Source organism: Triticum aestivum, chromosome 4A, assembly GCF_018294505.1.
Source record: "Triticum aestivum cultivar Chinese Spring chromosome 4A, IWGSC CS RefSeq v2.1, whole genome shotgun sequence".
Lineage (NCBI taxonomy): Eukaryota > Viridiplantae > Streptophyta > Magnoliopsida > Poales > Poaceae > Triticum > Triticum aestivum.
The window spans coordinates 553,858,417-553,872,253 of NC_057803.1; the positions used below are offsets into that span (position 1 = coordinate 553,858,417).

The 13,837-nt window shown below is 48.0% G+C and overlaps 2 protein-coding genes across 2 annotated transcripts; one reads left to right on the forward strand and one right to left on the reverse strand.

Moving 5' to 3' along the window:
• The first annotated feature begins 53 nt into the window (after positions 1-53).
• Positions 54-2,127, forward strand: LOC123086911 (type IV inositol polyphosphate 5-phosphatase 11). The gene is made up of 8 exons (XM_044508743.1): positions 54-273; positions 391-544; positions 633-763; positions 857-933; positions 1,030-1,155; positions 1,309-1,496; positions 1,565-1,702; positions 1,805-2,127. Exons 1-8 carry the CDS (start codon positions 239-241, stop codon positions 1,967-1,969), a joined length of 1,014 nt encoding a protein of 337 aa, XP_044364678.1. The 5' UTR covers positions 54-238; the 3' UTR covers positions 1,970-2,127.
• A 583-nt stretch (positions 2,128-2,710) lies between these two features.
• On the reverse strand, positions 2,711-5,644 carry LOC123086912 (uncharacterized). Its single transcript, XM_044508744.1, has 9 exons — positions 5,299-5,644; positions 5,104-5,165; positions 4,926-4,987; positions 3,995-4,832; positions 3,806-3,898; positions 3,610-3,708; positions 3,450-3,509; positions 3,194-3,354; positions 2,711-3,087 (listed from the first exon to the last, which is right to left on the reverse strand). The coding sequence occupies exons 1-9, from the start codon at positions 5,456-5,458 to the stop codon at positions 3,006-3,008; spliced, it is 1,617 nt and encodes a 538-aa protein (XP_044364679.1). The 5' UTR covers positions 5,459-5,644; the 3' UTR covers positions 2,711-3,005.
• Between the last annotated feature and the right edge of the window lie 8,193 nt (positions 5,645-13,837).

Genomic DNA, 13,837 nt, shown 5'->3' on the forward strand with positions numbered 1-13,837 from the left:
ATACAATCCAAGTGGCTGGTCTTGAGCATTCCACTTGTCCTTTTCTCTACTGCTATGTTGAAACTTTGCACCAGAATTGCTGACCAGGAAAACGTGATGACCAGAAGCATCTCAAAATCTAATCAATTTGGTTTCTGCGAAGAAACGTCGAACTTTTGGAGTAGATCGCTATATAAAAAGTCCCCTTTTGTAATCTTCTCCCCGTAAGATAGTCGGAAAGGAAGGGCTCGGCCAACACATGGGCAACTGCAGCAGCTTCAGTCTTCCAAAATGGTATATTATCTGTTTGCAAAAAATAGTTATGCAGTCTTATTAAAAGTTGCTTTCCATATGATTGATTTGTTTTTGAGCAATTCCATATGATTGATGTATATACTAATGGGATCGCAGGATATTCGGTGATCTGCACAACAATGGCATGGTTTCCATTGAAGGGGATGGAACTCATGAAGGCATAAAGACGATCCGGATTCAGAAAGCTTGCGAGTTCACAGCCAGCTCCGTGCTTTGTGTCTGCATTATCACATGGAACATGAATGGCAAGGTGCATCATATACTCATATTCTTGGCTGCGTTCTTCTTGATGGTGGTTGAGCCATTTCCTTTGGTTTAATATCTGTTCTTTCGCGAAGATGTCTGTGGAGGACATAAGAAAGCTGGTGAGCTCCACCAGGAAGTTCGACTTGCTGGTTGTGGGGCTGCAAGAAGTCCCGAAATGTGGCGTCGAACAAGTTCTGCAAGAAGCCATGGCTGATACACACATGTGAGGGACCTTCAACGTTAACCTTTTTTTTTATGAACACTTTGAAGGTTTTCACCTTATTCTGAAATACAGCAATGGTTGTCAAAATTTCAGCTTGTTATGCCAGAAGGCCATGCAGTCTATTCAGATGTTTCTTTTCGGGGCAAAGAGTTCGGAAGCGTACATCAAAGGTGATCATGTTATTATATAGCTGAATATTCTTGGTGTTGAAAGAGCACTTCTAATCTGATCAAATAAGTCCTGTTTAAATACCTGAATTTGGTCAGAAATGAAGGTGGATGAACACGCAGTCGGAGGCTGCGGTGGCGTAATTGGGAGGAAGAAAGGAGCTGTGGCCATGTACGTAAACTTTAGTGGGATCCGGATGGTGTTTGTGTCCTGCCATCTTGCAGGTTGATTTCCAACTTCTGGCCAATCCATTTCTTATTGTTGGGTCTTATTACCTCAGTGCTAATACCGGAAGCAACATTAATTTAATTCAATAGTAACTGTTGTCTTTCAAATGTTATTACGAATAAGTAACAAGGTAACTTATTAAAGTGTAGCCCATGAACGCAAGGTGGAGAAGAGGAACTCTGAATGCCGGCATATTTCGCACTCGCTGTTCTCCAAGAATGACATACATTATGCCAAATCTGCCGACATAACAGTGTGGCTCGGTGACTTGAATTACAGATTAGAAGGAATAAGCTCGATGCCAGCAAGGAAAATGATCGAGGAGAATCGCCAGAGTGTAAGTGTATGCTGGACCTATTCAATTTTTACATGACATAAATGCCTGACATATATGCGCTATTTCAGAAGCTAAGAGACAGAGACCAGCTGCTGCAAGAAGCTGAGAAGGGTCAAGTCTTCCATGGGTACTGTGAAGGGACCTTGTCTTTTAAGCCAACATACAAATATAATGTCGGAAGTAGCAACTACGATTCAAGTTACAAGGTACCTTCAGTTAGTATCATATTAAGATGTCAATTTGTCTGAAGGAAATTGTACATATTCTGGAAAAATAATGTCTTATGCATATGCTCTTCACTTCCTCAGATCAGAGTGCCATCTTGGACAGATAGGATATTGTTCAAGGTTGACCATTCTTCTGGCTTGGATGCGGTGTTAAGTTCATATGAAGCACTTGACTGTGTTAGCAGCTCTGATCACAAGCCTGTGAAAGCTCATCTTTGTCTGAAAGTATGTGGTGGTGATTCATAGATTTATGTTACAATTGACAATCACAAGTATATTTAGATGACTTATTTTTTTGTAACAACAATTGTAAAGGCAAATAGCACAGATCATTATCTATCCTCTGAAAATGATTTCGCTAAATGTAATTTGGTAAAGTCAAAATGTCGACCGTATGTTCATGTTGTTGTTGTTGTTGTTGTTGTTGTTGTTGTTGTTGTGTACCCTCTTGATTTTATATGGTGACGTGGATTTTTCGAATTGGTCAGCAGGCTACAAACAACTTCCTGATGTGTTCTTATAGTAAGGAAACAGAAATACCCAGCATATACAGACACCAAACTTTGGTTAATACACACAGTACCATGTCAAATATGGCATTGACATAGCAGAGCAGATTCTTTATCACAGCACATTGTTTCATGGGGTTTAAGGTTCAAACTTTAGGGGACCTCAATATTAGGAATTTTAATTTTCAAGAACAGTATGCGTTTTGATTTCCCAAATTCTAACCAAGGAACACAATTCTTAACTTTCTTGGATTTTTGTATTTCACTACAGATTTTCAGTACAGATTTGCATTTGGAATAAACATCTACTTGTCTAGTATATAAGGGTGTACCAAAACAAAACAATTTCACCTATCTCACAAATTTCATGGTACAGAAACAAGGAAACTCAACGGTTCACACTGACGGTTTGAGTACAGAAACAGATGGTACACACTTTCAGTTAACAAAACTCAGAAAACCAATTCAATGCCATAGATACACATTTCACCACTGAATTAAATTTCTTTCGGGCTTTCAGCTACAAAAGAATGTGTAGTAAAGATGGTACAGAACAAAGAGTTTTACTCAACACACCAATTTCATGGACAAAAACAGGGAAACTTGACAGAACCCTGTTGGTGTGAGAGTTCCTGGCCAACCCCCTCCCTAGTGTACACTTCTAGTTGACAAAACTCACAAAACCAGTTCGACGCCATATACACACTCAGTCTTTTGGATGGAGCAGACAATATAATCATTGTCTTCTTTAATTTTTTTGCCACATGTTCTAGTCAAGCTGCTGCTTCCTGAAGCCTGGATGTTTTCACCGAGGCCTTCCTCTTTTCTCCAATTCGAGACGGTGCTGTGAGACCACTGAATACAGGGAAAGGAAAAGATATCATGATGTGCTAAAATGCAGAAATCAATGTGTAAATTCAGAAATTCAGAAAGGGGAAGGAACTGATTTGGTTTTGCAAACCTTGTTATTTTGGCTGTTCTCGTTGATGCTGCTGCCCTCTGTGATTTCTCTATGGTTTTTCCTTTAGTCAGCGCAGGCCTCACATTGTTGGGCCGGATGTTACACAAAACCGTTTTGGATTCACCAAGCCGATTCGTGGCAGTGTGTGTAATTTGTTTCCTCTGAATTTGCAACATGGACAGATAAGTAAGCAATTCAGCATGTGTGTTTCTAAATTGTACTACCACTAAATTGATTTGGACCGGGAAATGCTCACCTGCTTCTCGCCACAAGTCAGTTTTTCTCTTTCCTTTCCATCAGTGCATCTTCCAGTTTGCTGCATCACATCACAATAGTACATAGAACAATTGAGTAACCAATAGGTGGTAGTCCAAGAAATCAGAAATCTAACGTTGTGCATTCCTGATTCAACTTACCACCAATCGCCTATTTTCATCCTTCAGTGCTGGCATGGCGTTCTTCTCGGCCGCCGTCGGTTTTCTTTCTGGATTTGCATCTTTCAATACCTGTCTCTCCTAAATGCAGCACAAAGAGTAAAGGCCCTTCAGCAAACCGAGTGAAAATCCTTCACAAAAACAAGCAAACGTGGGATGCAATGCAATCATAACTCACATCAGTCCTTAGCCTGAATGGCCTCAGGATGGTATTCTTCTTAAGCTTTCCTCCCTGCTCCGCATTCACTACCTTGTTCTGCCTTTTAAGCACCTGCAATTAGTCATGGCAGCATTTCAGGTTCACCACATCCTACCCACAGCAGCTAAACCATGGCAAACATCATCACTAACGTCAGAGTTTCAGTACCTTTTGAGGAGCATTCTCGCTGTTCTCAGACCGCTTGCTGTTTTCATCTTCTTCTTCCCGACTCAAGGCTTGCTCGGCGAGCTGATCACCGCACGGCGCATTCTCCTTGTCGTCGCCATGAATGTCGGGCCGCAATGGTTCCGCCACCTCAACCCGTGGTCCCTGCAGCACCTCCTTGGGTTCTTGCCCCCAATTGCGCCTTGCAGTTCGTTTACACGAGTTCTCATCCGCGTTGATGTTCTCACGGCCACTTCGGCTCCCTTCATTTATTTCGGCGTTGGCGCATTTCGCCGAACAGCCTAGGATCATCTTTTTCCCGCTCCTTGGCTCCTGCACTCTCTTCACCGCCGCCGTCTCCTCGCACTTCTTGGCGATCTTCAGCGTGGGCAGCTGCGACAGGTACCTGCTAGGCACCTCCCGGCACGCCAGGTTGAGCTTCTTCATCTTGGAGCAGACCTCGGCCACGGGAGGAGCCTGGATCTTCGCCGGCGTCTCCTTCTTGGGCGTGCTCATGAACAGCGCCTTCACCACGGTCCCCCTCATCTCCGCCGCGTCCGTCGCAACCGGCTTCTTCTGGTGCTTCACGCTGAGGAACGGCTCCTGCCTTGGCCGCACGGTCTTGCTCCGGGGCGTGGTCAGAGCCTTCTTCCTCGCGCTGGACGCGTCGACCCTCGCCGCCTTGGTCCGGACCGGGGAATCTCTCAGGCTGCGAATCCGGTGGCCCTGCAGCCCGGCCCTCGCCGCCTTCTCGGCCGCCCCCGTCGCCAGGCTCAGCCTGGTCATCCGGGTCCTCGGCGGCTTCGCCGGCGCCGAGTGGGGGCATTTCGGCAGCGTCGAGCTGCACGGGGTCAACAAATCCGATCTAAATTACAGTGTAATTCAGGCCGGCGGCGGGCGAGAAAGGAAAAAGATTCAGATGAGAGACGCGCACCTCTGGTTTCTCCTGCTGATGGCCTTCTGCAGCCTCACGTTGGGGCTCCTCGCCGCCATGACCTGCGGGGGGAACGGATCACAACTCGGTTCCGTCAGTCCTCGAATTCAGTCGCGCATCAATCAAACACGAGAAGCCGCGAGATTCGATTCGGGAGAGCGATGGATGGATGGATTACCCGCATGACGAAGCTCCGGTGCAGCGCCTCCGGGTCGACGTGCTCGTGCCTCTGGTCGCAGCCTGCATATCATACGCCGCGGTGGCGGATCAGCGGCGAGGCGAATTTGGTGTCTTTGCGTCTCAGATTCGACGGCGAACGCCGGCGATGAGGGGGTTTGCTTGTGGAGGGTTGGAGGATGATTTGATTGCTTACCTACGCGGAGGCAGAACCAGGAGGGGTCGTCGGCGGGGCAGGCGGCGTCGGGCGCGGTGAGGTCGACGAACTTGGGCGCCTCGATGTCCTCGTAGAAGACGCTGTCGTACTCCTCCTCCTCCTCGTTGTCCTGGGCGCCGAGGCTGCGGGGGATCTCCATCTGCGCTTGCTCCGCGTTCCGGCTCGGTGGGATCGGCGATATAGCTAGCTAGCAAGCTCGCGAAAGCGGCGGGCGGCGTCGGAGATGGTGTGCTACGGCGAGGCTGTGGGCTGTGGTGGATGTGGCGAGTTGGGCGATGGATTTTTGAGTCCGATCCGGGAGCGGCTGGGGGGAACTAGCCGTTGGAGCGGCGGCGTTTCCCTTTTTTATTTTTTGAAACCGTGGGCCGTTGGCGACGTGGCAGTAAAAAGAGGTGCTGTAAACTAACACCGGGCGTGAAGGTGAAACCCGGCCGTGCGGAGTAGTGCACGCGCAAAGCTACGGAGTACCAGATTTACCGTGCGGAGTAGTATGAAGCTAGATTACCCAAAGTCCCAAACCGACTATGACATGCGTACACTACACGGACACGCATACGTACACGGGATTAACTCGTAAGGGTGACTCCAATGCATGTCCCAAAACGAACGTCCGTTTCGTTCGGATTTCGTCCGTTTAAGGGTGGCAAACGGTCACGCCTGTCTGCTTGCGGCCGTGCAGTCGTCGGTGCGTCCAACCGGCAGGCTTGTGGGCTCCTGGCAGCTCCCGCAACCCTAACTTCAACTCCATATGTACCTATTCGTCCAGAAAAAATCCAGAGAAAAGGAATCATCATGTTTTACGATACGGAGTCACCACCACCTCATGTTCTTCATCGGGAGGGTTGATCTGGAGTCTGTTCCGGGCTTCGGAGAGAAGGATTCAACGCCGTCGTCATTATCAACTATCCGCCATCACCAATTTCATGACACTACATGAATCAGCTTATTTGCAGTCCGCCATGGCAGACGGTAAAGGCACCAAAAGCGGACGGTAAAGCTCTTTGCCGTCCGCCACCGACGGCAAACTTGCCCAGCAAAGAGAGCGACGGTAAACATGTTCTTTGCCGTATGTTTCCTCAAAGCGCCCTTTACCGTCGGCGGCGGACGGCAAAGAACATTTTTTTCGAGGGTACGCAAATTGCGTACCTTAGCTTTATAGAAGGAGAGAAATGAGACTTACAACAACGTCAACCATTCGTTGCGGAGAACGAAAGTGACCAACTCCACACCCGGTTCGTACAAGGACAACCAAACACAACAACACGGCTACGACACAAGAAGCCTACCCAACACCGAGCCCCTAGCCGCGTCTCGGCCGACACTGAAGACCTCCGAAGAACAGCAACTCCAGCTTCCTTGGAGTAGCCAGCGACGACCGTACATGGCGCCGAAGGAGAAAGATCCGGGTAACGGTGAACACCAGAGGAGTGCATCATGGGACCTCGAGTCTCCCAGCACAATGCTCCCAACAGAGTAACAACCTCAAAGACGTTGCCATCATGCCGATCCTACGAATCAAGGCTTTCGCCCCGGAGACAGCTGCCGATATGAAGTCGCAAGGAAGATGGCGTAGCACTCGACGAAGCCTCCATGAAGGTGAATGACACCCGCAGGTGCCATCAACGCCGGTCCGGCCACAACCGAACAGGATTTTCATCCGTAGCTCTGCACATCTCCAAGTCTCCAAGATCCCGGCCAGTCCCGATCAGATGCCTCGCACCGCCGCCGCCGCAACAACTTGCCATCGAACCCCCCCTCACTGCTGAGGAAACACGCCTAAAGCCATCACCTTCAACATCGACTAGGAGCCGCAGCAACCACCGAGCGGTGCAAAGCCAGTTCCGCCACGGACGCCTTCACCCACGCCAGGGGACTGCCACCAGGATGAATCCGACCCGCACCTCCGACCACCCTCCGGCACCCACACCGCCGAGGCAACGCCGCACGCCTCACATGGCAGCAACCGAACGCCCGCTGCCCGCCAAGACCCTTCCTGGCAAGGCCTCGCAGCGCCGCCGCCGCCATGGCTGCGCTCGCACCACCGCCACCGCCGGAGCCGGTGCACCACCTACATCCTCCAGCCTGCTACACTCCACGCAAGGATCCAGAGACAACCGCCGCACTCCCTGCCGTGAGCACCCCAAGGACGCCGGCCAGCGCTGAAGACGCACCAGATCCGGACCGAAAATGGATCAGCCCGCTCGGATCTGGCCATCCACGACCTCCCTCGCGGCGAGGAGCACCAACCCGCAGCCGGCCTGCGCCCTCCACAGGACTCGCCGCCGCCAGACTACCGTGCCGCCCCGCACCACCTCCCACCAGCACTCATCCATCCGCCACGCCGGCCACCGAGGTTCGACGCCAGGCTGAAGAAGCGGCCCCGTCGGCCTGCGCCCGTGACGCGCCGCCACCAGACCGCCGCGACGCCCTGCACCACCTCCCGCCAGCGCACAACCCTCTGCCACGCCGGCCACCGAGATCCGCCGCCAGGCCGAAGAGGCGGTCCCCCGCGACCACCGCTCCAGATGAGGGCCATACGAGTCCCGCCGCCGCCGGCACCACGCGGGCTTTGCCCGGCGGCGCCCGCCGGCGGCGGCGACGGGGAGGGGGAGATGGAAGGAGGCTGGTGTCGGCGGCGGGGTTAGGGCACCCGAGTCGCCCGCGGGGGGGCGACGCGGGGCGGGGGGGGGGGGAAGCTAGGTACTCTTTTTCTACTTGTTGAAATTCTGAATTCACTGGGTGTTGTGACGGCAAAGAACATGGACAGTAAAAACATGCATTAGTCACGTTAGGTGGCTAACGGCAGCCTTTGCTGCCCACTAGCACAAGGCAAAGCTGCCCGTCCTAACGTCAGCAGATGCGTCAGCAGACCCAGCTCTTTGCCGTCGGCCACCGACGGCAAATTGACCAAATGGGTCTGCTCCCAGGTTGCTGCCACGTGACTTCTTTGTCGTTGGCAGCGGACGGCAAAGGTCCCTTTGTCGTCGGGGGCGGGCAGCAAAGTGCCTGTATTGTTGCTATTTTTTTGTTTCCTGTTATATCCCTGCATTTTCAAAAGATATATATGATATATATAGTTTCAACATCAAACTAACCCATGTATCAAACATCTAGCAGTCCATTAATGCAACATAACACATAGGGGATTAAAAGATCCAATACATACATAGTTTCACGGAGTTCATCCATATATACATACATAGTTTTACATTGTTCACCAATACAAATGAAAATAAGAACTAAACACTAGCAGTCCATTAATGCTGCTTCCATGAAGTGAATCAAACCTTCTTCTTCTTCTTCTTCTTCTCTTCTATCTTTTTATCCCTTTCCTCCTCATTCTCATTCTCATTCTTCTTCTTTTATTCTTTCTTTTTCTTCTTTTTCTTCTTCTATTCTTTCTTTTTCTCCTCTTTCTTGTTTTCTTCTTGTTATTCCTTATTTGTGTCATTTTAGAGCTAACATAGCTAATCATGTCAGTTTTAGCCAACTAAGCTTATTATGTCAATTTGGAGAAAAATAAGGTAAGTATAGGTCAATTTTGTGCTAACCTAGGTGATGATGCCATTTTCGAGCCAACTTACGTAAGTAAAGCTCATTTTTTTATCTAACTTAGGTAATTATCCCATTTAGGAGGAAAATAAGCTAAGTATGCATTTGTTAAGCAAAACACTAGAGAAAACTTACCCTCATCACAACAAATGCGATGAAGATCGCAACCAAGGTAACAATTGATGCAACGGCATAATGATACCAAGCCTCATTATCAATGGCATATTTTCTAATCTTCTTAATCTTCAAGCGCATTGCATTCATCTTCATCTTGTGATCATCGATGACATCGATAGCATACAACTCCAATTTCATCTTCTCTTATTCAATTCTTTTTATTTTTTATTTTAAATACTCATTTTATTTTTCAATTAAATTTAACTTCTCGACAAGAGGGTCAGTTGCAATTTCCGGTTCACATACCTCCTAGATAAAAATATCTCTATGTCAACTTGATGGCCATAATTGTCATAAATGTAAAATGCAACAAATAGTTATAAAAGATAATTTACCACATATGAATCATAAAGTGGGCGAGGGCCGACGGGGACGGATATCAAGACCATGGCACTATGTATAACAAACAATCATACAAAGTAAGAAAGTTATACAAGTAACTATATAAATCATACAATCATATAAGTAAATATATAAATCAAGTACAACATAAAAATTGAATACCTAATAATAATCTAGATCTTCGGGTTCAATAAATGCTCTGGGATCAATAAATGCATCATCATCATCATCACTATCATGAATGAAGTGCTCATTGGGTTCAATGACATCAACATGTGGAAGGCCCCCTTTACGTAATCGATCAAGCATTGACAAGTCATCCGCAGCAGTAACCTCTTCTTGTTCAGGCTAGGGGGTGAAGTCGGGTTCACAGTCGCAGTCTACTTCAATGTTCTGGTGTGAAGTAGAGCATTTCTTGAAGAATTTTTTTAGAAAGACGTGTTTCTTGGAAGAATTCACCTTCATATGTGCCTGGGTGAATGTGAGGTTCATAATCCTCTTCATTGGGGGGAGGTGGTCTAACATGCGGCGGCACTTCATAAACGACATCCCAACCATTTAGATTTGGATCGATTTGGCAGGCCCATGATAGATAGAAAACTAGGGTCGCCTGTTGAGTCGTAATATAGACATCGAGAACATCTAAATGGGTGCTTTGTTTGATTTCGACTAGCCTTGTATGTTCATGAGTCCTTCTAGTCTCCTTCGGCTGGAACCAGTAACATTTGAAGACTACGACGTTCGGTGCATTTTGACCATAGAATAGAAGTTCATAAATTGCTTCAACTCTCCCATAATACTCGATACCTCCATCGCTGATAGCAGAGACACAACAATTTGTAGACTTTCGGTCGGTCATAGATAGCTCTTTGTCGTAGGTACAGAAGCGATACCCGTTGATGTCGTATTTGTCAAATGAACGGACCTTAAAGTCAAAACCATTAGCGACTTGTCTCAATTCGGCATCCATAGACTCTGAATTAGCCTACAAGTTTAATACGAAATGATTGTTGCATTAGCCGCAAATTAGACGAAGAAACGAGAATGGCCTAACGGAAATTACCGTTTGTTTGAACCAAGAGATGAAACCGGGAAAGCCGCTTCCTTGCTTTGCCAGAAGCTCATACTATTTGATGGATTCCTTTTGGATCACCGCTCCATCCGAGAATTTGGCGACATATCAATTGTATCAAAAAATATCCGGGAATAAGAGCAGTTCAAAGGAATTAGAAGTTGCGAAATGATGTACGCGAGAACTTACTCGATGTACGGCCGCACTTCTATTAGGTTGGTGAATATATACAAAGAAATTGTCTGCCATTCTTAGACATCCAACGATATTGGTTTTGAAGAACCGGCTGGTGCAAGATTCCCTTTGAATAGGTTGTGGTTGGATTTAGGGTCGCCAGCATTGTACCGAGGCTTCGGATTATGCAAATGGCGATTTTTGGCTTCGTAGTGTGCTATCACGAAGTTATGGTCATCATCAACTACATTTTCACCCACAAGATAATTTCCCTCATAGATGACCTTCCAAGATTGAACCATGCTTTTGGCTTCATCCAGTTTTGCTTTCCTTTCGGTTCTTGCATGTTTTGTAATGGTCTATCACATAGCGCCTCCTGATCGACTCTAGCCTTAGTATTATCCTTTGACTTCCCGTCCGTGCCAAACAATGTACCAAAAAGTGCCTCGGTGACATTCTTTTTAGTGTGCATCACGTCGATGTTGTATGGGCAAAGAAGGTCTTTGAAGTAAGGCAGATCCCACAAACATGTCTTGTGAGTCCAGACATGTTTCGAATTATACCCCTTGAAATACCCTGGACGCTCTGGATCTAGCTCGAAAGCGTTTAACTGATCCAGGGTCTCTTGGCCTGTCAATGGAGGTGGTGCAGAGTTTTTGACAACTCTACCTTTCGTGAAGTTCTTCTTGTCTTTCCTGAACTTATGACGAGGATCCAGGAACTGTCTATGCAAGTCGAAGCAAGAAAAACTGCAACCCGCCTGCAGCCAACGAAACTCAAGAGCTGCCTTGCATGTGGGGCACGTGAACCTTCCATGCACACACCAGCCAACGAATAGCGCATACACTGGCAAGTCATGCATCGAGTACATGTACCAGACACGCATTACGAAGTTATGTTTGTTAAAGGTGTCATATGTCTTGAACCCATTATCCCAAGCTTCTTGCAATTCGTCCTTAAGCGGCTGCATATACACATTCATATTCTTGCCCGGATAGTTCGGCCCTAGAATTATCAACATCAAAAAAATGTCTTTATTTGCATAATTTGTCCGGGGGGGGGGGAGATTGAGTGGAAAGACAAATACGGGCCAACAACTGTATTGGGTTGCCATCAGACCAAACACACTGAACCCATCCGTGCTGATGCCGACTCGAGGATGCCTTGGATCTGCTATTTTTCTGCATATAATGCATCGAAGCGCTTCCACGCTTCACCATCTGATGTGTGTACCATCATCAGATTCCCATCTGCATCTAGTTTGGTTCTTTTCCCCCCTTTGTGCCATGTCATCTGTCTGGCCGTCTCTTCGACCATGAAAAGACATTGATGTTGGAAATATGCCCTAGAGGCAATAATAAAATGGTTATTATTGTATTTCCTTGTTCATGATAATTGTCTATTGTTCATGCTATAATTGTATTATCCGGAGACCGTAATACATGTGTGAATACATAGACCACAACATGTCCCTAGTAAGCCTCTAGTTGACTAGCTCGTTGATCAATAGATGGTCATGGTTTCCTGATCATGGACATTGGATGTCATTGATAACGGGATCACATCATTAGGAGAATGATGTGATGGACAAGACCCAATCCTAAGCCTAGCACAAGATCGTGTAGTTCGTATGCTAAAGCTTTTCTAATGTCAAGTGTCATTTCCTTAGACCATGAGATTGTGCAGCTCCCAGATACCGTAGGAATGCTTTGGGTGTACCAAACGTCACAATGTAACTGGGTGGCTATAAAGGTGCACTGCGGGTATCTCCGAAAGTGGCACGAATCGAGACTGGGATTTGTCACTCCGTGTAAACGGAGAGGTATCTCTGGGCCCACTCGGTAGGACATCATCATAATGTGCACAATGTGACCAAGGAGTTGATCACGGGATGATGTGTTATGGAACGAGTAAAGAGACTTGCCGGTAATGAGATTGAACAAGGTATTGGGATACCGACGATCGAATCTCAGGCAAGTATCGTACCGATAGACAAAGGGAATTGTATACGAGATTGGTTGAATCCTTGACATCGTGGTTCATCCGATGAGATCATCGTGGAACATGTGGGAGCCAACATGGGTATCCAGATCCCGCTGTTGGTTATTGACCAGAGAGATGTCTCGGTCATGTCTGCATGATTCCCGAGCCCGTAGGGTCTACACACTTAAGGTTCGATGATGCTAGGGTTATAGGGAAAGTATGTACGCGGTTACTGAATGTTGTTCGGAGTCTCGGATGAGATCCCGGACGTCACGAGGAGTTCTGGAATGGTCCGGAGGTAAAGATTTATATATGGGAAGTCCCGTTTTGGTCACCGGAAAAGTTTCGGGTGCTATCGGTAACGTACCGGGACCACCGGGAGGGTCCCGGGGGTCCACCAGGTGGGGCCACCAGCCCCAGAAGGCTGCGTGGGCCAAGTGTGGGAGGGGACCAGCCCTAGGTGGGCTGGTGCGCCCCCCACCAAGGCCCAAGGCGCAGGGAGAGTGGGAGAGGGCAAACCCTAGGTCCAGATGGGCCTTAAGGCCCACCCTAGGGCGCCCCCCTCTCTCCCTCTCCCCTCTGGCCGCCACCCTAGATGGGATCTAGGGCTGGGAGGGAACCCTAGAGGGGGCGCAGCCCCTCCCCTCCCCCTATATATACTTGAGGTATGGGGCTACCCAACACATATGTGATTTGATCTCTCTCTCTTGGCGCAACCCTACCCCTCTCCCTCCTCGTCTCCCGTAGTGCTTGGCGAAGCCCTGTTGGAGTACCGCGCTCCTCCACTATTACCACGCCGTTGTGCTGCTGCTGGACGGAGTCTTCCCCAACCTCTCCCTCTCTCCTTGCTGGATCAAGGCGTGGGAGACGTCATCGGGTTGTATGTGTGTTGAACGCGGAGGCGCCATTGTTCGGCGCTTAGATCGGAATCGATCGCGATCTGAATCGCTGCGTGTATGACTCCACCAACCGCATTCTTGTAACGCTTCCGCATTGCGATCTTCAAGGGTATGAATATGCACTCCTCTCTCTCGTTGCTAGTCTCTCCATAGATTGATCTTGGTGACACGTAGGAAAATTTTGAATTTCTGCTACGATCCCCAATAGTGGCATCATGAGCTAGGTCTATGCGTAGATTCTATGCACGAGTAGAACACAAAGTAGTTGTGGGCGATGATTTGTTCAATTTTCTTGCCGTTACTAGTTATCTTGATTCGG

What these genes read in the sequence shown, in the direction of transcription:
- LOC123086911 (XM_044508743.1), top strand. Translation starts at nt 239, where the DNA reads ATGGGCAACTGCAGCAGCTTCAGTCTTCCAAAATG. An exon ending in CATGGAACATGAATGGCAAG is followed by an intron (nt 545 to 632) that starts GTGCATCATATA and finishes TCTTTCGCGAAG; the next exon opens with ATGTCTGTGGAGGACATAAG. An exon ending in TCGAGGAGAATCGCCAGAGT is followed by an intron (nt 1,497 to 1,564) that starts GTAAGTGTATGC and finishes GCGCTATTTCAG; the next exon opens with AAGCTAAGAGACAGAGACCA.
- LOC123086912 (XM_044508744.1), bottom strand. Translation starts at nt 5,458, where the DNA reads ATGGAGATCCCCCGCAGCCTCGGCGCCCAGGACAACGAGGAGGAGGAG. An exon ending in ACCGGAGCTTCGTCATGCGG is followed by an intron (nt 4,988 to 5,103) that starts GTAATCCATCCA and finishes TTCCCCCCGCAG; the next exon opens with GTCATGGCGGCGAGGAGCCC. An exon ending in AGAACAGCCAAAATAACAAG is followed by an intron (nt 3,088 to 3,193) that starts GTTTGCAAAACC and finishes CCCTGTATTCAG; the next exon opens with TGGTCTCACAGCACCGTCTC.